Here is a 26937-nt window from a genome sequence, read left to right on the forward strand (position 1 = left end):
GGGCCAGGACTGAAATGAATGAAAATGTATGCTGGCAATACTGAGAGTCGAGAGGGATGTGGCTCTGGTAAATTATGTGAATGTAATTTAATTGTGTGTGCTATAAGCATTGGTTGATAGATCCTCTGGATTGTAACTGATGTAAAACTCCCTAAATAGATGTTAACACAAACCCTCAGATGAATTAAGGTCAATCAGAGAAATCCTCCTCCTGAAATATGCATGCAATAGATAAGGTGTCCAGCGACTCCTTGTGGTTGTTAGGGGGCCTGCAAGCTCAATTGAGGTTGATGAAAAATTTGCTTTCCTCAAAGTGCATAGGTTTTTGCGGACACTTCCTGGTTGAGCAAGCACTGTGAAAATAAGCAAATTGGCTTGGAGCTAAGGAGGACATATGGCCCACTGCAAATCCTATAAAGTATGACATTCACTGTGCAACAAACGGAAAGTTTCTGTCATCAACACAGAGGGAGCTATGGATGTTAGAAGGGATGGTAAGATTGTCAAAATGGTGGCACAATGAGTGCAGCAAATTTCTCTGGCCCACTGTGATGAATCGGACCATGACATATGGAACCAGGCTTTCCAACATTTGAGGGGAAGACCAGCAACTGGACTGAAGACTCATCAAAATGATATGTACTGTCTATAATCACAGGCTGAATTGCTGAAGAATCTTATGTGGTGTAGTAATCCCCTTCTAGACACAGGAAGGAGCTCTATGCAACATCCCCAGTTTGCTTTGTTTGGATAGGGAAAATTGGGGGATACTGTTAAAGTATGATTTTATGAATGTCAACACTTTGTTTGTGTTTTTCAGGTACGTCATTCTGTGAATGAATTATATTATGGACAACAATGAGCTTTTATTAGAACTGTATTTTCAATTGCAGGGTTACAGTTTTAGTTAAGACCATTGAAGTAACCAAAGAATCATTGGAAGTTACCAACTGTTATCCATGTGGGATGAAATGTGTTTGAAATAGACTACTTTTGATCCTTTGGCCTACATCACATCTAGATGTTTATCTAGTGCTGTCTGAAGTTAGCTGAAGTTTGTAATTGCTGTTGAAAGAAATCTGTGTGCAATCATTGACATGATTTCCAGTTAAATACACCTGTCTCTGAGCGGTCCTACGGTTCCTAAAGAAGAAGGTCCTACAGTTGGATGTCCCTAACAAAAATGACATCATGAAGACTAATGAATATTCAAAGCAAATCTAATTGGTACTTTTTTTTGACCAATTAACTCTACACAAAAGACCATCAAAATGTCAAACAACACAAAAGTGTTGAGCCAGTGGGCTCTTTAGACAGCATTCTATACATTACAGGCCTGTTGAGAAACATTTTAAAACACCGTGTACACCAATAAACACAACTCTTTTTTTAGTTTCATTCAACTTTCATTTCTTAACTATTTCCATACCAACCACATGGATCTACAAGGTCTTTGAGATTGATCCAGGGAGTAAATATGCAACGTGTTATGTTTTGTCTTGCATTCAGATGGACCTGTTGGTCAGAGAAGGTTCTTTGAGTCATACAGAGGAAATAACGTTTAACCCTAGCATGGCCAATCTCAACCAGTCACAGAGGTTTGGTGGGCAGTTTATTATCCTGTCGCACAAATCCCAGGCAGGATCTTGTTAACAGGGACAAGTTGAGACTTGTCCATCTATCTCAATCTCTTTTGACACCTTTTAAATTGTCAGCAGCTCCACTGGGTTTCGGTTTAGATTTATAATCCAAAGAGTTATTTGACTTCTCTGCATGAAGATGCCTGACCTGAATACAGAGTTTGATTCCTGGTGGCAGTATATGGGCCTGATTTGGTGAATCCAGTGGTAATTTTCCACTCAGTTCATTTAATAATCACGTTGGGCTTGGGCTTAAATAACCTCTTACTAAAGGTTCCAAAAAGTTGATTTTGGATTGCCGGCGGAAGCTGATGTTAACGAACGAAGAAGCATTCCTGTAATGGTCGATGTTTCCGTAATAGTCGGGACTGTGGGAAAGAACAAGACGTGGAAGATGTTGAACAAAAGAGAGTAAACAGAAAACTTAATGTATTGTAATTGTGGTTGGAAACATCTCAGGGTGAAAGAGACTGACGTTGCCAATATCAGAGTGGTTCAGTCTTACATGGAGGCAGTCAAAAGGAGTTGCAGGAGCCTTTGGCTAGTTAAATCCAATATGACTGCACTGTAACAAACATAGCATTTTAACAGCAGAATCTAAAGATTCTTCAGGGGAAAGATATAGACTTTGTATCCTTTTTAGTGGTGGTGTTGAATGTCATTGAACAACATTGAGAAGAATTCAGAAAATATTAACAACTTTGTTTCACCAGTCTCTTCTCCATGGAATACTATACTGAAAAAAGTAAAGGGTAAAGCGTGATGAAAGTGTCAATGAGTAATGGAATGTTTTTCCATGTAATTTTTACTTGCAGCAATATACTTTATCTTTTAAGAAAAATATCACCACACTAACTGAAGAAGAACAACAAGGACAAGGAGTTAAAAAAGGCCATGTTCAAGAGGATCAAGGTGACTGCTGACAACTGCCAAATAACTGCCAAAATGATCTACAAAACCTTGCATAATTAATAATGACTAACTATTATTTGTAGATCTGCCAGTCAGTCCCAATTTACTTATGATACATTGTGGTTTGATCCTCTTGAATATAGCCAAAGAATTCTCTAAATAAACATCGCCACCCAATGGCCCCGACATGGCATTGTCCATGTTTCTTGTCCCACCAAGGTCAAAAGGTCATTATAAGTACATGGAGACGTTTAGCTCATTAACAAACTGAAGACAATTGATATAAACAGTCAGGTACAATCTGGATTAAAATGATCGTTTCCTTTATAACTTAAAAAGGAGTCTAAAAGCCCAAATAAACTACAATCCATGGTTGAGGTTTCTTTACGAAGCCATTACAAACTTTCGCTACTGGCATATGTCTCTCTTCTTTGATATTCTTTTTTATGAAGATCAGTTAATTCTATGCTGAATAAGATTTTTGATGTCTCAGCCATTTTTCAGACGATGAGCTAATAAAATCATTCAACTGCTTTTCCCAGGCTAAACCTGGCTGCATCCACATATGCCCCCTCAACGCTACTTGGATGTGGTATGAACCCTTGCCTGAGCACTTCGACAGGTAGTGCACAGTTATAAGCCACCCTGAATGGCAGTGTACTGCCTTTTCATTGGGATGGGGCTCTGTTGAGCTGAATTGGTGCTAGGGAGCCATTTGGGATGCATTCACTGTGTAAATGGAGATGTCTTTAATCAATGGGTCTGGCGCTGGGCCCATGTCCGCTGCTGAAATATATGGGAAACCTGGCTCCCTATATTCCTGTGGCTCTATCAGAGGACAAATGGTTATGGTTATACACTCCTACAAATGCATCATTGATTTCTTCATTAAGCTAAGGTGAAGAGCCAAAGCATATTTCACTGTGCTTGCATTTGAGAGTTGACCCTATTTGTTTGAGGAAACCCAGTGCCCCCTCCAGACCCATCCAGCTCCTTAAATAGTGCCCAACCTTGTAGAAGTGTCCAATAAGCCAAGATCAAAAGCAGTGCACTAGAAACCTTTACGATTTGAAGGTCTAGCATTAGAGACGATGTGGCCAGGTGAAGAAGTGCCAATTGGCCCCCTCTGATCATAGTGTTGGTAGTCCAGCCCTGCTGATGAATGGCACACTTAATTATTTAGCTCTCTCGCTAGCACTCACTCACCACACCAGAGATCAATATGGCTCTTAAGGGTTGGAGTGTCAGTGTTTTGATATTCATGTAACAATGCGCTGTGGAATCTTAAGCACACCAAATTCAATTGGATTCAAAATATGTTACACAAATTGCTTTTTGCAGCAACATATATAAATATTTAGTTCAAGTACAGAAAGAAATTGATCTGTTTTGGCTTATGAGCACTATTTGTGAAGTCCAAAAATGTAGTTGACTTGACCTATACTCATATTTTTGTCCAAAACTAAAATCTTAGAAAAAACACGAACTCCCTCCTGTAACAGACAATTTATAAAACGATGAGGAGTTGGAACTGGCCAATCAGTAGCAAAGAATAGTATGCACAGGACAGCTGTCTACTCACATTAATATTTTTTAGGACTTACAAGGCAGCCAACAAAAACAGCTCCCAGTTCATTGCTGAAAATGTGCTCTCATTAAACCTTTCTGTTGAAATATTCTGGGGAAATAAAAAGCATTGTTGTCTTTGGACACTGTAGAGTGAGTGGTTTTGATGTAGAGGCAAGTTTGTCCTTAGATGTTGAATAGTTAGTACTCTTGGTTGAGGGATGAGGTTGAGTTTCGGTGTTGAGTAATGAGTACACTTGGTGGATGGGTTTTGGGGGAATTTCGGCAGTTTATGCACATTTATTGTCTTGCTTGCTTTTGATTTGCTTAAGTTTGCGTTCTGTGATTGGTCAGACACAAAACACAACATCAGTGGCTGAACAGGGTGATCTTTTTGCTGGTGCAATATGTTAATTTGTAGGTGGGGAGAATTTGAAAATATTGTTAAAAGAGACAGGAGGAGATTGTTTTAAAGTGTTTTTTCTTTCTCCATAACTTTAGTGAAATTTGAAAATGTATAGTTATAGTTCGCTATCTGAGAGAAATTAAGACTTTAAAAGTATAATTGATTTATTAATACATGTGTATACTGTGCTCCAAAAAAACATAAAAACGTAGATAATCTTTAGCACAACCAGACCACCCCTAATAACAAAACCAATATTTTGTAGGTATAACCAATCAACATCAACTAACAGCAATGCATGCACAACTAAACATTTCATTAATATTGGAGCACCAATGCATTAGTATTTATCTTAAAGATTTCCTAGTTAAGTGTACTCAGAAAGGCCTTCATTTTACAGTGATTCCAATATGAAAAATATACCCTGTTTTTATAAATGAAAAAGAAAGGGATGTTACGAGCCAAGCTAGGAAGAAACATAACATCCTCCCATCTTCCCGTAGCCCATTCCATTATCTAAGCCTGTGACAAAACAGGGCTGTTCTTTTCATTGAATGACCCTTGGTGATTTCATCCTTAAGGCCAACATTGCTGTTATCATCTTCAAAACACTGACCTTGCTCAAGCCTATGGCTGGAAATTCCGTACAATATCCTAGCAACATCCTTTGTATACAATATTAGGAATTTTTTATTATCTTTTGTTCGTCTCCATGAAATTTGTTAGGTACGGTCTGGAATCAGAAATCACATTTTCCAGGACCATTTTGAAAATACCAATCAATTTTTTTCACCCATGAGGCCCAAATGATTGTACTTCCACACAAAACCCCTGATTTAGACAAGACCAAATGAGTAATAGATACACTATGCCCATATAGCCAATCCATTTCTGTATTCAGGTACAGCACTAGTGCAGTGGTATGATTACAGCCTGCTATTTTCTCTGGTTCTCTGTAGACTCATCATTATCCTCACCTGCTTTGGCTTCAGGTCATTTGTTCATTCGCTCTCAGAGAAAACATTGTGTCCAGTACACAATGTTTTTGATTTTTTTTTTTTAAACAAGCAAAAACAAGAGCGATGCAATTTGAGGCAGTCAGCCTGCAGTATGTATGTCTCCCAAGGTAAACATTTCTATCACATATTAAAGCTCTCCCGTGGCTGCGCCACCACTCCTCCCAAAGTCAGGCACTTTTAAACCAGCGCTGCATGTATGCTAACAGGCTGATGTAATGGCTCATAAGGCCTGGGCTCCATTTCACGACTGATTTCCCCGACGCCAGACAGAGTTTCTGCACTGAATTCAAAACACCCTACACTCTTACGGCATACATTTGGGTTAGCAGCCCTCCCTCACCATACTTCTCCTTTTCCTTGTACTTTTCCTTCACCTCCGCCAGTAACAGTGTCAGAATTGACTGCAGTGAGACGTGAATACATAAGAGACTGGGGAAGAACTCTCCTCAATCTATGTAGAGGATCTTTAGTTTGGAGTCTGTACAGTAAAGGTTTGCAACGTCTGTAATTAAACAATGAGAAATTATCAATATGCCAGCGGCTACGAATGCTCTTAGCCATATACACCATTATGTTTCCAATTACTATTGTAAACTAATCACCAATGTGCCTAGAACATGAAACATTTAATATTCAGTCATACCCCGTTTCTTAATAGGTGATGCGTCGTGCCTAAGAACAGCCCTTAGCTGTGATATATTGGCTTAAATATACCATGACATTCTACAAATGAGCAGCCAAGAACCAAACAATACGGTTTGTAATAGGATCTCTCTGTGGCTGGGACACTCTCTGTCTTTGAGAGTCCTCCGGTCTGATTCAGGGTTTTGTTGTGGCTGTGTTATGGATACCCATGATGCATCTCACAGCCAACATTCAAATGACCATTCACCCCCAGCAAATGACAATAACAGCATCTCATTGTGTTCAATAGGTAAGGTGGTGTGTGCGTGTGTGTGTTTTACTCACCCTTTCAGATTTCCCTTGATCTGCAGGAAATCTTTATCATAACATCTCATCTGGTTCAATAGGCAAAGTAGAATGTTTGTCCTTCTCAGCTAGGGCACGTTTGTATTCTGCTGAGAGGTTAATAAAAAACGATGCCCCCCCCCCCCCTTTTGATGTTTTCAAATTAAGATTAATATCTGATCAAATTTGCAATAATTAGGTCTCCAGCGTGGTGTCGTTCTTAGCTGATATTAGGTCCTATAAGCTAAGTTTAGGCTCCGGTGACATCCGTACTTAGCACATGCCTAGGGTCCAGACAGTGTTGTGTTACTGGGGTTATGGCGTTTACTGTAAATGCTGTGCTGTGACTGTATGAGATGGCAATTGTGTCCACCAGGTGGCTCCCTCTGCCCTTATGCCTTTGCTGTCCCTTGTGAGTGAAACAGCCGGGTATCACACAGCAATGCAATTATCTGCTAGGTCAGTAGTGCGGTACAAAGATGCCGTGGCAACAAGGCCAGATGTTTTTACCTCAGTCCTCCCTTTGTGTTCACTCTCAATCATTGGCATTCTTAAGTGTATGTGGGCTGTATTGGATGTTGCCCATTTACAGTCATGTATCTATACACTGTCTTATGTCATACTGTACATGAATGCTCCGCTGCGTTCAGTATATCTTGGAGTTATAGTTTTTTTCTAAAAAGGTTATGGTACATAGCAGGTCTCTCAAATGTTTTGAGATATGCATTTATTCATTTATCAATCTTCTATTTACAGTATATGCTTCCCTTTTTATAAATGTAGTTCTAACTATGACAGGTTTGGTACTTCATAACACAGACTAAAGGAAGGATTTTCTTCTAAAATTCACAGACTCAAACCACAGGGGAGTCTTCGTAAAGGTCATCCCAACAAATGTTTCTGCTTTTCAGGCTTTCTCATAGACCACCAAGCAGTGTTAACACTGGATGAATGACTCCAGACTCCGAGGACGCCTTTCCTCATTGTATGATGACTAAGCCATCCTGGTGAGACACAGCAGCACAGACCGGAAGTAGCATCTGGCTTAATGGCTACACACACTGGTTCCATCTCAAAGTGATTCCTCATATGCTGTCTTTTCACCTTCGTCTCAAACATATCGGAGCTATGAAGGTTCAGGGTTCCTCTTCTCAGTGTAACAGGTGGGATGGAGCCGAAAGGACAAATTATAAACCAACCAAACAGGCAAAGAAACAAAATAGTTAGTTAGCTAGCTTTCTTGATTAAACTCTTCCACAATGTTACTCGGAGTAGGTCACTTCCTAAACTTAGCTCTGTCACTTGTTACCACTCTCTGACTCGCTCATCCTCTCGCACACTACTCTCATTTTTTAATCTTCCATCCGTGCTGTAACCTTATTTCTAAATAGTCGCCTTGGGCAGTCCAGTAGGGTAATAGGGACAGTTACATGTCTTAATTCCACCACATTCCCCTTGCAAAACCCTGCCCAGTCCAGGTACCTCTGAACCCGGATATAACATATTTGGCCTTGCAGTACACATTAACTTAACTACAGATTACAAAATCTGGTATCACAGGACAAGATATACCCCTCTCCAAACCAGCAGTGTACCCTCAGAGCTCCTGTCTGACTGTCGGGGACCCACCCACATCTCATACTCTGCATGCACACTTTCTTCTCCCCTAGAGGGTGCCCTCCAGCAGTCACACCCACATGACGTCAGGCTTCGAAAAAACCCCAGTGGAGTCTTTAGGGTCAACATAATTGTATTCCGTGCTCCTCTGGGGGATGTGGCATCAGCAGTGGCGTCCTTGTAGGTTTGTTTGCAAGTGTAGGGTTTAATTTGCTCCATGTGACCTGGTTTTATCCCTCCGGTCGCTCAGTGCGTACTGGCCGCTCCTCACCACAATGTAGGATCTTGATTTTCCAATAATCCTGTATCTTGTTTCTGTTGGTGATTGTGAACCGGCACGCAATCTCAGATTCTCTGACGTCCATCTATTGTAAGTCCTTTTCCTTCTTCTCGAAGCCTCTTTAACGTTCCTGAGGTATCCAGATGGCCTGGGTTCTTCACCTCCTAGCAGGTGGAAAGAGCAGTATCCAGTAGACAAATGAGTCTGATTGTTTGACGCCAGCAGGTGATCCTCCCACTTCTGCTTTGTGTCCTCTGGCCGTGCTCTCAACACATCATGATTTGAGCGATTGAACCGTTCATACAGACCATGTTAATAGGCCCAACGCAGGCATGAGGCATCCAGTAGCCCCCCGTCTGAGCCTCGTCTGTGTCCAGGCTATATATCTACCATCGTAATATTTCATTGGAGGCCTGGTGCTTCTCCCAGGTAGGACTTGATCATGCTGAGGGATTTGATCCCACTTGGTTTGGCAAACATCCTGAGACAGATGTTCCTGGCGTGCAGAATTGCTCCTTCGAGGCACTCCAGTTGTGGAAGATAAAAAGGCCTCACAGACAGTGTCACTGCTGCTGTTCTCACTGTGTCTTGCGATTTGTTGCGGAGTCAAAGCAATTTTTGCAGTCATCTTTTGTGTTTTTGTTCACTGCGATGGAGACCTCATTAACTCACATCCCTGGGTAAGGGCCTTTCTGTCAGAACGTCTGCAAAGACACAACTGAGAGACCAAGAGGGTTTTGTCAGGAACTCTTATCCCGTGGTGTTGGCACATCAATTTGACATCAGCACTACCTCGTCAAAAGCTGTGAACTGTAGGGTATAGTGTGCCATTTGTAACGCAACCTGTGAGTAATCCTGCAGGGGGAGACAAGGAGGACTGTTACGGTTGTTCTCGTCTGCTTTTTTTCGGGACATTTCACTGTGAACTGCAATGCTAGTGCCTGACCTCCGTTTGAGTTTTTGAGTACTCTGGCTCTAACATACTTGACCTTGGGTGTGGTCCTGAAAAGACTGTGAAACCACAGTTGTTTTACCGCATTCAGACTTGTTTTAGCAATTCTCGTCAGTATTCAGTCTGGCAGGAAGATGTACGCATCTATGGCCCCTTGACCCAACTCCGTCCCTTCTTCAGTCAGGAGTTACACTTGTAGGTCAGAGCAGGACCAGGTCAGAGCAGGACCAGGTCAGAGCAGGACCAGGTCAGAGCAGGACCAGGTCAGAGCAGGACCAGGTCAGAGCAGGGCCATGTGTCCTCGCAAGCTCCTTCCCAGCCAGCCGAATTTCATGAGTTCGAGGTTTACATATGCTATTGTAAAGTTATTAGTTAATTAGAGCATTGAAGATAAATCACAATCCAGCTAACCAGCAGATTTACCTCAGTCATCATCAGCCCAAGCTTTTTTCTTTATTTGTTTTAATCAAATTTTGTGGAAGCACTGTAAATATCTTGTTTACAGTTTGTGATGATTAGTAAGTTGTTGCAGAATTTTTTTTTATTTGTATGTACAGAAGCCTTTTGCAAGTTATAAAATAATATTATGATAGAACATCACAAAGGCTCATATATGCCTAGAGTAGATTATACAGCAATACATATTACTTCATATAAAGTAATTTATGTCACAAAAGGAGGTGTATGCTCTGAAAGACAATGTGAACAAACAGCCATGGTCCATTTTTAGTGCCAAAGTGTATAAAGACTGTCTGTATGGCATAAATACATTATGTAGGTAACAAATACTCTTTCCTGGAAGCCATGAAATAATAAGGCCACCCTTTTTGGGAAATAATAATAGGTGAAAAGCTGATACCTCCCATAAATGGAGATAAAACAAATCCCACCCAGAACCATTTTGTCTGAAAGGATAATTTTTTTCCAACATAATGCTTGATGGCTCTTTACCTTGGAAATAGTGTATGAGTCAGGAGAAACTGTCATCTATGGTTCAGTTTCCCTTCAGTTTTAATTGCAAACACCAGGTAATAAAAAAATTAATTGATGTGATTGGGGCATCTTAGCCTGTTTTACAAAGAGGGGGGTAGTAACGCAAATGAGTAAAAGAGTACAGTTTCAGTACAGCAATTGATGCTAACCAGGTGGCTTAGTTGCAATGCAGCCAGTAATTCCACCCAAGACCTGACTTACTAACAACAAATATTTGATTGACAAGATGTACTGAGCATACTACACAAGATGAATATATATATTTTTTTACCAGTAACATGTATGATGGCCTTAATTTGAAAGAATCGTATTTGCAACACAGATTAATAATAGAAATACACTATTATTTACTTTTGCAATTTATTTTGGTTTTTCTATTCTGCATTGCTATGGGCTCTGGAAAACAAATGCCTATTCAAACAGTAAAGATGCAGTTTGCGTTTGTACTTACTTAAATCATTTTCCCTTGTTGTTACTATTGCGTTATAATGACTTGAACAGAATATGTAACTAGTACTCAAGTACATTTTTGACCAAGTACTCTTTACTCTTACTTGAGTATTTTTTTCAGGTGGTACTTCAACTTTTACTTGAGTACATTTTAGGACGAGTAATAGTACTTGAGTACAGATTTTCAGTACTCTACCCACCCCTGGTGAAAACACATACCACCGGTATGAAGTCACATCCATTTTCACTGCTCTAATATACCACACCCCCTCAAGTCTATTACTTAAGTCTAACCAGCTGACGTTATCAGGTTTCTTTTTCAATCAGTCACAAATTGCGATGATCCCATCAAGCCGAAATATTAGTCTGCTCTGAATAACATAAAAAAAACGTATTCGGGTAGTCCAGGAGAATGGGACCATATGTTATAACATAAATGCAACGTCACTCTGACCAAACTTGCCTTGTCAGTATCAGATACATGTGACGTAATATCACAGAATCTCTCTACGAATCAAGATCCTCATTTTATTTTGATCAGGATCCCCATTGATATTGATGCAGCTACTATTTACCCTCTCATCAGCTTATATTTGTGTGTGTGTTTGTACTATAAACAGTAGCACAGCTTTTTGATCAAGACGTTGGGGGAAAAAACAAGAGTTCATGTATTCAGAGGATGTGTATGTAGCAAAATAACCTTCAGTACAAAGTGGCTCCTGACAGCGTTATTCCCCTATATTATGTTTGATTACATTTTCTCTCGGAAAGTAGAAAGTCAGAGCTCTGTTTCGATTAAGCGTTGGTTTGAGTCCGCTGCATCGTTGGTTGCATCATTAAAGGCTTGAGAGTGACATCCTCCTTTTCCTGGAGGTCTGTGCTTACAACATTTTCGCTAGAGGGCTGCCAGTAGGTCCAACCGCAGTGAAAGAGTATTTGTTGGATTTGTCTCAAGCACTGCCATTTTAAATACAAAGAGCTGATCTACATTACAAGCACTAATCTACGATAATCAGCTGGACAGACATCCTGAGGATCATTTTACCTCACCTCACCTGCCAATTTTTTTTATTACTGTGCTAATATTTGCGATGATGCATTTGTGTCATGAAAATGTACATTAACAGTCATTAACATTTCCTCAACATTATGTTGACTTTGGCGAGTTCTCGCTGCTAGGGTTTATGGGAATGCAGGTGAAATATTCTGTAACCACAGTGCCCTCCGCAGTTGACACCCATAGTAAAGATGAGTGTAAATTTCACCTTTTGGTGAATCAGCTTAATGTCACACTGAAAAAAATTTGGAACATCCAACCTTTAGTTGGAAGTAAATGTATTCTGAGAAAGAAAAATCTATCTTCAAGAAATAATTATTTCTAAGACAACCATTGCCACGGTTAACTGTAGCATTTTTTCCATTTAGATACTTTTTTAAGTTGATCAGAGGGTTGTGGAACTGTCAAGCAGTAATCTATTACTTCCGGTTTCACTGGGGTGTAAGTATGAGTTGACACAGAGGCCATATTTGGCTATTAAAACTAGCAACTATCCTGAAAATGCCCACATCTACCATTAGGGCAATACTAAACAAGTTCAAAGCAACTGGAACTGTTACAAACTTGCCTGTAAAAGGATCCAAGTTTATTTTGCCCCCACACACAGTGAGAAGGACAGGCAAAAAAATACCCAAAGATCACTGTTGGAGTTTTACAGAGGAGAGTAGCATCTCTCGGAGACTGGAACTGGGCGCTATGAACAGAAGGGTGGCTATGCCAAAAATAACCTGAACCCCACTGTTGAATATGTTGGAGATTCTGTGATTTTGTGGTGTTGTTTTTCCTCCAAAGGCCCAGGGAACATTGTTAGGGTACATGGCATCATGAATCTGTCTGCCTCTGCCAGGAAACTAAAACTGGGTCGTCATTGGATCTTTCAGCATGACAATGATCCTAAACGTACGTCCCCCGACTTAAACCCCATTGAAAACCTGTGGGCTGAGCTGAAGAAGTGGATGCATAAGAGAGGACCAAGGACCCTGGATGATCTGGAGAGATTCTGTAAAGAGGAATGGTCTCAGATTCCTTGCACTTTATTCTCCAACCTTATTAGATTTTACAGGATACCAGAAACAACTGAAGAAATATTTCTAACAATGTTATTCATATGTGGCCCGGGCTGGTCCTGGAGTCTAAACCGCTACCTCCAGTACACATGTCTTGTCACCACAGCACAAGCTAGATCCTGGCCTACTTCTATTTCAGAACACTCTGTCTATCTTCCTCCCTATCCCTGTAACAATAAAAAACCTACAATGCCCCCCAAATATCGATTACACATTTGCCATTCAGCATTGTGCAGCTACTATGACAGAATGCAAAGGAAAAAGTTTGGTCTTATTTTATCACAGCAGTAAAGAAAAGGGTACTTGAGAAGCACATCAAAGACCAAGTTTATTAATGATATACAATACAAAAATAAGCAATCTCAAAGCAAAGTGTGCTGAATTTGCAAGGTAAAAGGGTCTTTTAATTTTGATTGTGCCAAAAATTGCCCCATGGAGTGATGTTTGATCTAGCTATCAGTTTACAATGGCATTCAACTAGCCATGAACGCAGTTACCCAGCCTCTGACTCGAGTGGTCTTGTAAGGTACTTCTGTATATTCAGGAGCCTCTTGAGTCCAGTCTATTCCCACTCTGATTAACTTTAAAGTAACTAGGGAGCCACTGAGAGCAATCCTTCCAGCCCCAGTAATGACAACCTGGGACTTCCGCTACCATGTAGTGTGTCTGTTGTGCTTGGGCATGATTTAAGCAACCAAATGTTTATTTTTCATTTTTATTTAACCAGGTTCGTCTCGTTGAGATTCACGGTTAATCTCTAAATCTCTACTATTCGCGAGAGACCTGGACCGAGACAGAAGAATCAGCATTTTCTCAAAGCAATATTTACTTGCAGTCAAATCTCTGTTCTTGTTCCACTATGTGGCTAAACTGAGTGTACTTTACGTTACCTAGGTGCATTCTCATTGCATGAAAAAGTGTTGCCATTGCCCCCTTATGATTATTCCAAATTGACCACCCCAACCACTATTGGAATTTGTATATTTTACAATAATAACTGTAATTGATAAAATGAATAATAATTAACAACCATCAATGGAATCGTTTTTGCTGATTTGCTGCTTGAACCCCTAACTAAACTGTTCAGTAATCGCAGCCCAGAGGACACACCTTCAGAAACTGGCAGAGAGACAGAGGGCATCCAGGATAAATCACAACTTTGGATTTCGGCAGTGTCCGTACTGACAGGTAAGCTCAGTTTGAGTAAAAATCTAATCTTATCTCATTGGACCACTGAGTGAAAAGCCCACTTGGTAAACTCCTGTTATAAGAGCAGTGTCAACACGGTTTTGAGGCAAGGCAAACAATGTTGTGACACACTGTGTATCTCTTGGAATAAGCTAAGCATGTATGTTAATCTGTCATTCTGTTACTGCTGCTTTGCAAAACACTGTGAATGAAGAGTGTCATCCTTAACAGTAAATAAAATGTAAAAGGATATAGTAAGTCACATTGATATAGTCAGTCTCAAAATGATTTAGTAAGTACATTTCTTTTGGGTCTTGTACATTGTGTTGTATCTTGTTTAAAACAGGACCTTGGGATTTGTTTTAATAAATTGAATACATTTGTAATAGTTAATATCGTCTCTCTAACTAAAGGGAGAAACAACTACTTAGTTGGTTGCAACTTTCTCAAGTGTTATTAACAGGCTCATAAGGAAAACTCAGAGTATATTTATGAAACATATAACAGTCTCATATATATTTTTTAACATGCAGAATTGTTATCAACTGTTCTAGACTGTAAAAAAAAACATAAAATATACTGTGTTCTATTTAATTTACATGCCTGTGACAAGCGCAAGTTGTATATTTCCTAAATATATTCTGTTTGTATACTGTATGTACATTTATTTTGAGTGTTCCATACAGGATGGGAGTTGATATTTAGAAACTCTGTCTTAGTTCCGCTGCTACTCTGACTGTACTTAGCCAACTAGTAACTCTTCCAGCATACTGTGATGTAAGTCAATGTGTTATACAGGTGCTGGTCATAACATTTATTTATTTCAGTAATTCCATTCAAAAAGTGAAACTTGCATAATGTATACATTCATTCCACACAGACCGATATATTTCAAGTGTTTATTTCTTTTAATTTTGATGATTATAACTGAAAACTAATGAAAACCCTAAATTCAGTATCTCAGAAAATTAGAATATTGTGAAAAGGTTCAATATTGAAGACACCTGGTGCCACACTCTAATCAGTTAATTAACTCAAAACACCTGCAAAGGCCTTTAAATGGTCTATGTGTAGCCTACAGAACTAGACTATCATGGGGAAGACTGCTGAATTGACAGCTGTCCAAAAGACGACCATTGACACCTTGCATAAGGAGGGCAAGACACAAAAGGTCATTGCAAAAGAGGCTGGCTGTTCACAGAGCTCTGTGTCCAAGCACATTAATAAAGAGGCGAAGGGAAGGAAAAGATGTGGTAGAAAAAAGTGTACAAGCAATAGAGAGGATTGTGAAACAAAACCCATTAAAAAATGTGGGGGAGATTCACAAAGAGTGGACTGCAGCTGGAGTCAGTACTTCAAGAACCACCATGCACAGACGTATGCAAGACATGGGTTTCAGCTGTTGCATTCCTTGTGTCAAGCCACGCTTGAATAAGACACAGCGTCAGAAGCGTTTCACCTGGGAGAGGACTGGACTGCTGCTGAGTGGTCCAAAGTTATGTTCTCTGATGAAAGTAAATTTTGCATTTCCTTTGGAAATCAAGGTACCAGAGTCTGGAGGAAGAGAGGAGAGGCACATAATCCACATTGCTTGAAGTCCAGTGTACAGTTTCCACGGTCAGTGATGGTTTGGGGTGCCATGTCATCTGCTGGTGTTGGTCAACTGTGTTTTCTGAGGTTCAAGTTCAACGCAGCCATCTACAAGGAAGTTTTAGAGCACTTCATGCTTCCTGCTGCTGACCAACTTTATGGAGATGCAGTTATCATTTTCCAACAGGACTTGGCACCTGCACAAAGCTACCAGTACCTGGTTTAAGGACCATGGTATCCCTGTTCTTAATTGGCCAGCAAACTCGCCTGACCTTAACCCTATAGAAAATCTATGGGGTATTGTGAAGAGGAAGATGCGATACGCCAGACCCAACAATGCAGAAGAGCTGAAGGCCACTATCAGAGCAACCTGGGCTCTCATAACACCTGAGCAGTGCCACAGACAGTGCTCTTCTTTTATTTAGGAACATTGACAAGAGTCTCACTCCTATAGCCTCACCATGAGATAGGGTGCAGGTCAGGCCACAGGCTATTAGCCAGCCTAATGGCATAGTGGAGTATAGCCAGAGTAGTTAGTACAGTTTAACCTATTGCCACTGTGACTCGTTCCAGGCTGAGAAAAGTTAAACAAGGTTGTGCTAACAATAGCAACCTTATTAAGATAAAGCCTTCCTCCACCTCGGTCACAAATAAAAATGGCTGTATCACCTCGCATCTCAAAATGGGACTCCTAAATGTTAGATCCCTTGCTCCAAAGACAGTTGCCGTAAATTAATTAATCTCTGATCATTAACTAGATGTTATTGGCCTGTGTGAAACTTGGCTAAAGCCTGATGAATTCACTGCCCTAAATGAGGCCTCTCCTCCTGGCTATACTAGTGATCATATCCTCCATGCATCCTGAAATGGAGGGGGTGTGGCTAATATTTATGACAATAAATATAAATTGACTCTCAAACACATCACTGGTTTTCATTATTTTGAAGTTTTACTCATGAAAGTTAACCAGGCTGATAAATTGTTTTACATAGCTACTATTTAGAGGCCCCCCGGGCCATACACAATGTTCCTCAATGGGTTTCCAGAATTATTGTCTAACCTTGTAGTCATGGCAGATAATATTCACATTTTTGGCAATTTCAATATTCATATGGAAAAGTCCAATGACCCTCTTCAAAAAGCCTTTGAAGCCATAATTGACTCAGTGGGTTTTATCCAACATGTCTCAGGTCCAACACACTGCCACAATCATACTTTAGATTTAGCCCTGTCACGAGAAATACTACTTTGATGAAAAGATCATCACCATTAGAAAACAAATACCTGACATCTCCTTAAATAGTTATAGTCCCCAAAAACTCAGTTGTCCTGAGAATATCCTGAATCTCCCCGACCAGGTGTCATGGGGATCCCATATTGCTCGACACATTCACTAAATTTGTAATGAGTTCTAAACCCACAAATTGTCAGCTAGACCCGATTCCAACAAAATTACTTAAGGAGCTATTTCCTGTGCTAGGTCAGCCAATGTTGAACATAATAAATTGCTCCCTTTCCTCCGGATGTGTACCAAACGCACAGAAAATAGCGGGAATTAAGCCTCTTCTAAAAAAATCTCATCTGGATCCAGACATATTAAACAATTATAGGCCAATATCGAACCTCCCGTTCCTCTCAAAAATCATAGAAAAATGTGTTTCCCAACAACTGAATGCCTTCCTGAAGACATAACATTTATGATATGCTCCAGTCCGGTTTCAGACCCCATCATAGTACTGAGACTGTACTTGTGAAGGTAACAAATGACCTTCTAATGGCCTCAGACAAAGGTTCCGCATCCAGACAAAGGAACCTCAGCGTTACCCCTGACCCTGACCTTTCCTTTGATGAACATATACAATACACTCACCTAAAGGATTATTAGGAACACATGTTCAATTTCTCATTAATGCAATTATCTAATCAACCAATCACATGGCAGTTGCTTCAATGCATTTACGGGTGTGGTCCTGGTCAAGACAATCTCCTGAACTCCAAACTGAATGTCAGAATGGGAAAGAAAGGTGATTTAAGCAATTTTGAGCATGGCATGGTTGTAGGTGCCAGACGGGCCGATCTGATTATTTCACAATCTGCTCAGTTACTGGGATTTTCACGCACAACCATTTCTAGGGTTTACAAAGAATGGTGTGAAAAGGGAAAAACATCCAGTATGCGGCAGTCCTGTGGGTGAAAATGCCTTGTTGATTCTAGAGGTCAGAGGAGAATGGGCTGATTCAAGCTGATAGAAGAGCAACTTTGACTGAAATAACCACTCGTTACAACCAAGGTATGCAGCAAAGCATTTGTGAAGCCAAATAGGAAAAAGAGGCTACAATTTGCACGAGCTCACCAAAATTGGACAGTGGAAGACTGGAAGAATGTTGCCTGATCTGATGAGTCTCGATTTTGTTGAGACATTCAGATGGTAGAGTCAGAATTTGGCGTAAACAGAATGAGAACATGGATCCATCATGCCTTGTTACCACTGTGCAGGCTGGTGGTGTTGGTGTAATGGTGTGGGGGATGTTTTCTTGGCACACTTTAGGCCCCTTAGTGCCAATTGGGCATCGTTTAAATGCCACGGCCTACCTGAGCATTGTTTCTGACCATGTCCATCCCTTTATGACCACCATGTACCCATCCTCTGATGGCTACTTCCAGGAGGATAATGCACCATGTCACAAAGCTCGAATCATTTCAAATTGGTTTCTTGAACATGACGATGAGTTCACTGTACTGAAATGGCCCCCACAGTCACCAGATCTCAACCCAATAGAGCATCTTTGGGATGTGGTGGAACGGGAGCTTCGTGCCCTGGATGTGCATCCCACAAATCTCAATCAACTGCAAGATGCTATCCTATCAATATGGGCCAACATTTCTAAAGAATGCTTTCAGCACCTTGTTGAATCAATGGCACGTAAAATTAAGGCAGTTCTGAAGGCGAAAGGGGGTCAAACACAGTATTAGTATGGTGTTCCTAATAATCCTTTAGGTGAGTGTATGTCTCAAGAGTTGCTTATTTTAATTCGAAACATTGGAAAAATCAGAAACTTTTTCTATCAAAAACTGATGCAGAATAACGAATCCATGATTTTGTTACTTCCAGATTAGATTACTTCAACGCTCTACTTTCTGGTTACCCTGACAAATCAAAAAATAAACTTCAATTAGTGCTGCACATGGCGGCTAGAATCCTAACTAGGACAAAAAAAATGTAACACTACTGCAGTACTAGCCTCTTTACACTGGCTGCCTGTTAGGGTTAGGGCTGATTTTAAGGTTTTATTGTTAACCTATAAATCAATACTCGGACTTGTCCATCTCGTCATGCTTCCGACTCGGACTAAGTTTAGATAGACTCTGGACTCAGCCCACATGCATTTATTAATTATTACAGTTTATACTCTTAATATGTTCACCCGGCACAGCCAGAAGAGGACTGGTCACCCCTCTGATCCTTGGTCCTCTCTAAGTTTCTTCCAAAATTTCGGCCTTCTTAGTGAGTTTTTCCTAGCCACTGAAATTCAACACTACTGTTGTTTGCGCCTTGGGGTTAAAAGGCCGGGTGTTTTGTAAAAGCACTTTGTGACAACTGCTGATGTAAAAAGGGTTTTATAAATACATTTAATTGATTGATTTACTTGGACAGTAAAGTTAAAATAGATTTTTTTGCTGTACACTCATAAAGCATATGAAAAGACAATTAAAAGATGAATATGAGGCAAATGTACAGAATTTCATCTTTTAGTTCTAACTAATAATAACAGCACTGTCAGAGTTCCTCCCATGGATGGCACTTTATGTCAGTAATATGTCTATTAAATATATGTTTACATATTTAAAAAATATATATCCTCACATATAATAAATGTATGTTTTTGAAAAGTATGTCTATATATTATCCTTCAGTATGGGCGGGGATGCTAAATACCGAGAGGCAATTTTTTTTTAAAGCTCAGTGGATTTCTCCCATCTGATAGGATTACATTGAATATACAGAATAAATAGAACACTTAATTGAGTTGAAAGGGTACTTCTGTTCTGTTAATTCATTCTCTATAGTTTTCTTACCACAAGTATCACAAAGGTGTAATCCAAGAGGATAACCTTTGAAAAATCGTCCCCAAGTATAAATGCTTTGTGTTCATTCGTTCATTCAGAGAACATCTTTTGTAAGTCGTTATCCGATATGTCAAGGGCTTTTACTCAGCTCATCTGTATCAGGAGTCCTTTGACAAGCTTTGCTGGATATCTGTGTTTTAGGTCATTTTAGTAGATGTAATTATTGTATAGATTAAGTCTGAAAATAATAGCAACATGGATTATTTTCATATAGTGATGTCTTATATGAAGATGAATGCTCTTAAACTGCAATGGTCTAACCATTTGTTTGTTGTAAACAGGCATTGTTCTGAGCCTATGCAGTAGTTGCTTGATGTTGACAAAACAAAGATGAGCCATAATCCAAGCTTATATGTTATATGTTGAATAAATTATTTATATCTGAAGTGTTTATTTCCATATTCCACCATTGATTTTAAGAACTTGTTAGAAAGATTAGTACAGTGGATCTCTACAATTAGATTAAAACAATTTGGTTAAGTGTTTTCTCACGTTGGTCTTCACAATTCACTTTTGCTAACGTTTCAACCTAAATGACACCCACAACAATCAATCAATCAATCAATCAAGTTGATTTATAAAGCCCTTTTTACATAAGCAGTTGTCACAAATTGGTTTTACAAAACACCCGCCCTTAAACCCCAAGGAGCAAACAAGAGTAGTGTTGAATTTCAGTGGCTAGGAAAAACTCCCTAAGAAGGCAGAGATTTAGGAAGAAACCTAGAGAGGACCCAGGCTCAGAGGGGTGACCAGTCCGCTTCTGGCTGTGCCGGGTGAACATATTAAGAGCACAACTTGTAATCATAAATGCATGTGGGCTGAGTCCAGAGTCTATTTAAACTTAGTCCAGGTTGGAAGCATGACCAGATGGACAAAGACAGGGACAACACAAGGTGGGGGGGTGTTAGCACATTGGCAGCTGAAATCGTCAGGTATCGTCTTGATCTGCAACACAACCAGGAGGACTTTGGACAGGGACAGCAACGGGTCTTTCAAGCCAGGTACTCCTCAGGTATGGGCCAGGATCTCATGTCCACCTAAGTTTAAAACGGCAGGAGACAGGGAAAATTTAGAAATTGCATTCCTTAGAATTTATACAAGGATTTATAGTGGAGGAGAACTGACCCTACTCCCCTAGCACAATAATATAGCAGCGTAAGACCTTGGGGCTGAGACAGGGGTGTCCGGTGACACTGTGGCCCTACCCGGGGGAGGCCCCTGACAGGGCCCAATAGGCTGGAAATCAATCTACTCACATTGCCAGGCATCAACCAAAGGGACACCCACCAACCGCAACCACCCTGAATGAGGGCAGAGTATTGCCAGCAGAGTACAGCCCAATGGCACAAGTGTGCAACAGAGAGACAACAACAAGCCAGTGACTCTGTCATTAAAGGGAGGGCATCCCAGTGGCGATGAGAGCCCACCTGGCAAGATAGCAAAGGTGGACAGTATCAAGCCTTTCTGGTCACCTTCACGCCCCTGAAAAGCACCTTAAAATCAGCCCTAACCCTAACAGGCAGCCAGTGTTAAGAGGCTAGTACAGGAGTAATGTGTTCATATTTTTTTGTTCTATTTAGAATTCTAGCAGCCATGTGCAGCACTAATTGAAGTTTATTTATTGATTCGTCAGGGTAACCGGAAAGAAGAGCAGTGTAGTAATCTAGTCTAGAAGTAACAAAAGCATCGATTCGTTTTTCTGCATCAGTTTTTGATAGAAAGTTTCAGATTTTTGCAATATTTCGAAGATGAAAACACTTAGAACAAATAAATACAAGCCTCATGTGCATTTGTTTTCATGCATATGAACACAAATTAAAACGTCCAGGTGTGTCCCAGACAAGACTTAGGAATGGGATATGAACACACAACATATGAACAAAATGCCTGTGACAGAAAGAGAGAGGAAGAGCCTTCGTTGCACTACCAAGTAAGCTAGACCGATGCTTTGGGTAATGCGTAATACCCCATTAAAGGGGCAATTCACCTGCGGGGGATCTTAGGTGGTGTGCATCCTGTTTGTGTGGTTTCAAGGGCAGTGAGAATGTTTCTTGCACTCCAAACCACCCACACCAGTATATCGCAGTGGGGATTGAAGGGTGACATCCAGTTGATAAGTGTAGTTGTGTTTTGTTGAATTTTACGAAGCCTCCATGTTATGACAATCGTGCTGCAAGTTAATTTGCGTGTAGTTGTGGTAGTTAGATTAAGCAGGCCATTGGATGTATTTCAGTAGTGTTCCTATCAGCGGATATATTCATTCATGTACAGGGTGTCAACATTTTCCCTCTTTCTAAAAGACTAACTCTGAGGGGCAATGATTCTGCTCTGCCACGGTCTCACCAACCCTCCTCCTGTACTTGGCGGGTTTTTTAAACAGCACGCGGATAGACTGGATACTGCTAGCTAGCTAATGTCACAAGACGCAAGACAATGACATGTTTGAATCAGGGTAGGCTATTGTTAAACAGATTTGAAAGAGAGTGGTAGGTGGATATACTTAGATTTTCCTGCGTAGTAAAACATTCAAATATGGGTTAAAGAATGTATTTACTAATTGCATTTGGAAGAGAAAAGTTTAACTGGACACAAGTATCAAAGAAGTTAATTCTAATGATTTGTGCCTTGCTTGTTGCTAAACAGTCGCTGTGGGGATTTACCTACTGCTTATATTGGCTAGGTTGAACAGCTTCTATTGATATTTGTGGCTGGCAATTACTGTAAAATATAAAGTCTACTTCATTTATATATGGATAAATACTATTGTTAAAATGGCAAGTGTTTGAGCCTTGCTTATTGAAAACCATGCTTGTGGAAATTTACGGTGTCATTTAATGTGCTTTTCCAGAAACAAAAACAACAAAAGAAGCAGTACACCACAAACTGAGGCACACAGCACAAGCAATGATGAACTGCTGAACTTAAATTGGGTCTCCAATTAGAGACAACGAGGGGAAGCTGCCTCTAACTGGGGACAATCAAAAACAACAGCGATGTGTAGAGGCCCCCAGCCACAACCTGACAAACTGTTGACATCTGTGTCCAACATTCTGTAGTATAATGTATCAACAAATGTTGTTGCCTGTTATTCCAGCTACTATGGAACAATTTATGGTGTGGAATCTGGGCATTAACAATTACAATTTTCATTGGAAGGGAATGTGCCTAGATAAGGAGAACAACAGAAACATCTCTGTTTAGGTTATCTCTCTGTAGGTTGTGCTTGAATGACCAGAGGAATGTTTACGATGGCCATATGGCAGGGGGGGTTGACTTCTAAAAACATGGTCTTTGCTAGATAGAAACGCCTTCAGTGTATATATCAGCTTGTAACCAACATTACAGTGAGAAGATACTGGAACGTTCACCGAATGACATCTGTGCTGCAATTCTCCAATAAACTTGAGCGAACTTCTCCCTCGATTTGATACGGGTTCTACATTATTTTACCACTATACGTAACCGCCGATTTCTAACAATGGTTACGTCCTTTCAAAGAACAACCAAATTTAGTGGAAGTTGAGGAAGCAACAATTCTTATTTCTACTGGTAAATGTGTGTTAACATTGTTTTTGTAGTTACTCGTTTTTGTTTTTGCTAAGTAACTACAAACGTATAGCCCACTCGTCATATACAAAACATCAGTGCTGACAGTATGCTTGCCTAAATGTAATCCAAATGGGTAAATAAATGAGTTATTAGTGCATTACGTAGTTGTGCTATAGTTAACTGTCTATTTTGGGTCATATTCCCCCCAGTTATATATATTATTGTGTTTGCTGGCAAATGTATTCATATACATATGCATATTGTTATATATTTACGTGTGAATTTTTTTTTTCTCCTATTTCTCACCAAAACCACCAGAGGGGTATTGCAAAAGACTAGATTTGTAACCTAGTGAGCTCTGTCAAAAATGAACTTGAGCAAACAATTCCATTCCATTTGTTGGGAATACTCCTTAGAACACGAACACCCATTACCAAAATAATAGAAAAGATCTTCCTTCTAACCTGCCCCCCCCTCCCCCACTGTTGTACAACAGATTTAAATAAGAAAATAACAAGTTTTTTCTCTCTAACAGATGATAACAGATACAATGGTATTTGACATTCGGAAGCGAATCAAGGACCACCTGGTTGCAAAAAGAATCCACAGAACCCGACTGGTGACAAAAGATGGCCACTGCAACATTGAATTTAACAACATGAATTATAGCAACCACCTTGCCTTCCTCATAGATTTCTGGACAACATTTGTGGAGTTAAGGTGGCGCTTTGTCCTCTTCTACTTCATTGCCATCTCTACCCTGAGTTGGGGCTTCTTCGGCCTGCTTTGGTTCTGGGTTGCCCAGAGCAATGGGGACCTGAGTTGGCAGAACCCCCCACTGGACCACATTCCATGTGTGTTGAACATCACAGGTCTTACAGAGGCCTTCCTCTACTCTCTGGAGACCCAGACCACCATTGGGTATGGTGAACGTGCCATCACTGCTTTCTGCCCTGGTGCTGTTGCCCTACTTATTGTCCAGTCGCTCATAGGGACCATAATTAACAGCTTCCTATGTGGGGCCATCATTGCCAAGATCTCCCTCCCTAAGAAAAGAGCCAAGACCATCATGTTCAGTGAGAAAGCTGTCATCTGTCCCAAGAAAGACATTCTTTGCCTCATGATCAGAGTGGCCAACCTGCGCAGGACCCTGATGATTGGGAGCCAGATCTACGGCAAGCTGTTGCGGACAACCATCTCACCCAGTGGAGAAACAGTCATCTTGCATCAAATGAATGTTGAGTTCATGGTGGAGGCTATGAAAGACAACCTTTTTTTTGTGTGCCCTCTCACACTCTACCATGTCATCGAAAAGGCCAGCCCTTTCTACGAGATGGCGGTCGACACGCTCCACAAGCAGGAGTTTGAGCTGGTGGTCTTCCTGGATGGCACAGCTGAGTCGACCAGCTCGGCTTGCCAGGTCAGGACTTCTTTCATTCCTCAGGAGATCATGTGGGGTTACAGCTTCCTACCCATCATCTCCCGCAGCAAAGAGGGCAAGTACAGAGTGGACTTCTCCAACTTCTCCAAGGTCACACCCGTGGCCACGGCACACTGTGGGTACTGCTTCTACAAGGTGCCGGGACACCATCTACATTCCATTCCCGGAACTGACAGTAGGGGACTGGAATTAATTGACATAGAACCTAGTGTTTGAACGAAGCCAGTGCACATTGGGAATAGAAGACTTGCATGATGTTGTTGTGGTCAACAGGGAGCTGGGACTGTCCCATAGGTCCATCTCTCAGGTGAACTCCTTAAGGCGCTGAGGAGAAACCTCTTATTCTGAGGTGTGGGAAAGAGAGAAAAAGTGCTGTGTCATGAAATAACATTAGGTTACACATCTAGCCATTGTTTTAACATTTTTGCAATTAGAGCAGAAGGGTAACAGTAGAAATAGGTTATGATGAGACAAACAATGTTTTTAATTCAATCTTATCACCTGAAAAGCTCTCTGACAACCCAAATCACTGGATAAAGCAAGCTCCTCTTTAGAATTTTACAACAGAAAGAGAGTATTCACAAATGCTGGCCCAGGGGAAACACAAATGCATTCTGTCTCTGGAATAACAAGAGGTTTTGACCTGACCTATAGCCCAATAGCCTACATCAATTGTACCAAAGAGCCTGGAGAAAACACAACACTGATATTATTGTTGGTTTACTTCTCAGTACATTTTAGGGTATTATCAAAAGGTTTAGCGTAGAGGGTTGCCAAATTTCAATTGTTGGATGTCCTCACTCTGGCTCTATTTCAATAAAAATGACACATCACTTTGCAGGCAAGCATTATTCGAGTTGCAGGCACTTGGTTTTACATTGTCCATCCATAAAAAAAACCTTACCCTTACTATTCAAGTTATGGCTGTGTATCTGTCTCTTCTCTGACCTTAAGAAAATAACAGAATTACTTTCACCAATGATCCAGAAGCTTCTGTGTGCTTTATGCTCTATATTAAAGACTGGTTGCAGCTCTTTCCGCTCTAACTTTTTAGTTCATTTTTACAAGGCTCAGTGAAGTAGCAGCAGGGTTGTTATTTTGCCAGTTTAATGTCTGGTGTTAAGACATTTGATACAAAGACATGGGTTATATTATCAGATAGATTAAACCAGAGCTGTAGCAGATTGTATAAAAAATAAATGTACACGTGCAGAACATGACTGGCATGTGTACTGAGTCCTCCGGGCCTATAATAAAATATTAAGGCTACTTACACTACTGTTCAATAGTTTGGGGTCACGTAGAAATGTCCTTGTTTTTTCAAATGAAAAGCAATTTCTTTTCCATTAAAATAACATCATATTGGTCCGAAATACAATGTTCTTGTACAATGTTGTGTACTACGCCCTTCACAGAAAAGCGAGAACAGGCTTTAACCAGAACGTGAAGAGGAGTGCGAGGACCCAGTGCCCAACTAAACAAGTGGACAAATAAATTAGTGTCTAGTTTGAGGAACAGACACTTTGTAAATCACTTTGTAAATCATTTTGTAAATCATTTTATTACTTTATCTAAAATATTTAAGACACATGAATGCCTTCTTTCAGAGCACAAACAAGTCTTTATTTTAAATGAGTTCTGCAGTTGAAAGATAGCCCCACCACGTGATTTTCTCTGAAACTGACATGGATGAAGAATTCCATGAAAGAACTGTTATTCCCTGAGATGAGCATGATATTTCTTTCTAAAAAACATTTGCTTTACATAACCATTTTCAATAAATGGACTAAAAACCACCCCGTATTTTGTCTTAGGTTAAAACGTCTGTTCAATCCAAGGCCGGAACAAAGTGGAAATGTTAACCTGGGCCAGGTCAGTGAACATAACTATGGCGAGCATCAGACGCAATGGCTGGAAGACTGTGTGTCTGCTGGCTACGGCAAGCAGGGCAAGGGAGGGGTGCTGTGTGAACATGTGCCTTTTGCATAAACAGGGTCTAAATTTGTCTTGGTGCTAAACACATGCAGAGAGAATGCACTTAATGAGACCCAGAAGTGCAGTGCATGCTTGAAAATTGTGTTTTCTGGTTAAAAGACTGAAGGACAGCGGCTGG

The 26937-nt window shown here is 40.4% G+C and overlaps 1 protein-coding gene across 2 annotated transcripts in view; it reads left to right on the forward strand.

Moving 5' to 3' along the window:
• The window catches only part of LOC105020322 (ATP-sensitive inward rectifier potassium channel 1-like), a 35830-nt gene extending 10060 nt beyond the window's left edge, over nucleotides 1-25770 (forward strand). Inside the window, exons 2-3 of one of the 2 annotated variants that reach the window (XM_010887257.3) lie at nucleotides 14025-14116; nucleotides 23919-25770. In XM_010887257.3, the coding sequence (XP_010885559.1) occupies nucleotides 23919-25040 (1122 nt within the window). In that variant the 5' untranslated portion in view covers nucleotides 14025-14116 and the 3' untranslated portion in view covers nucleotides 25041-25770. Of the gene's footprint in view, nucleotides 1-14015; nucleotides 14117-23918 lie in introns of both variants that reach the window. The other variant, XM_020042785.2, reaches the window with a different exon arrangement.
• Nucleotides 25771-26937: the final 1167 nt, after the last annotated feature.

The sequence above is a fragment of the Esox lucius genome, chromosome 23 (assembly GCF_011004845.1).
Source record: "Esox lucius isolate fEsoLuc1 chromosome 23, fEsoLuc1.pri, whole genome shotgun sequence".
NCBI lineage: Eukaryota > Metazoa > Chordata > Actinopteri > Esociformes > Esocidae > Esox > Esox lucius.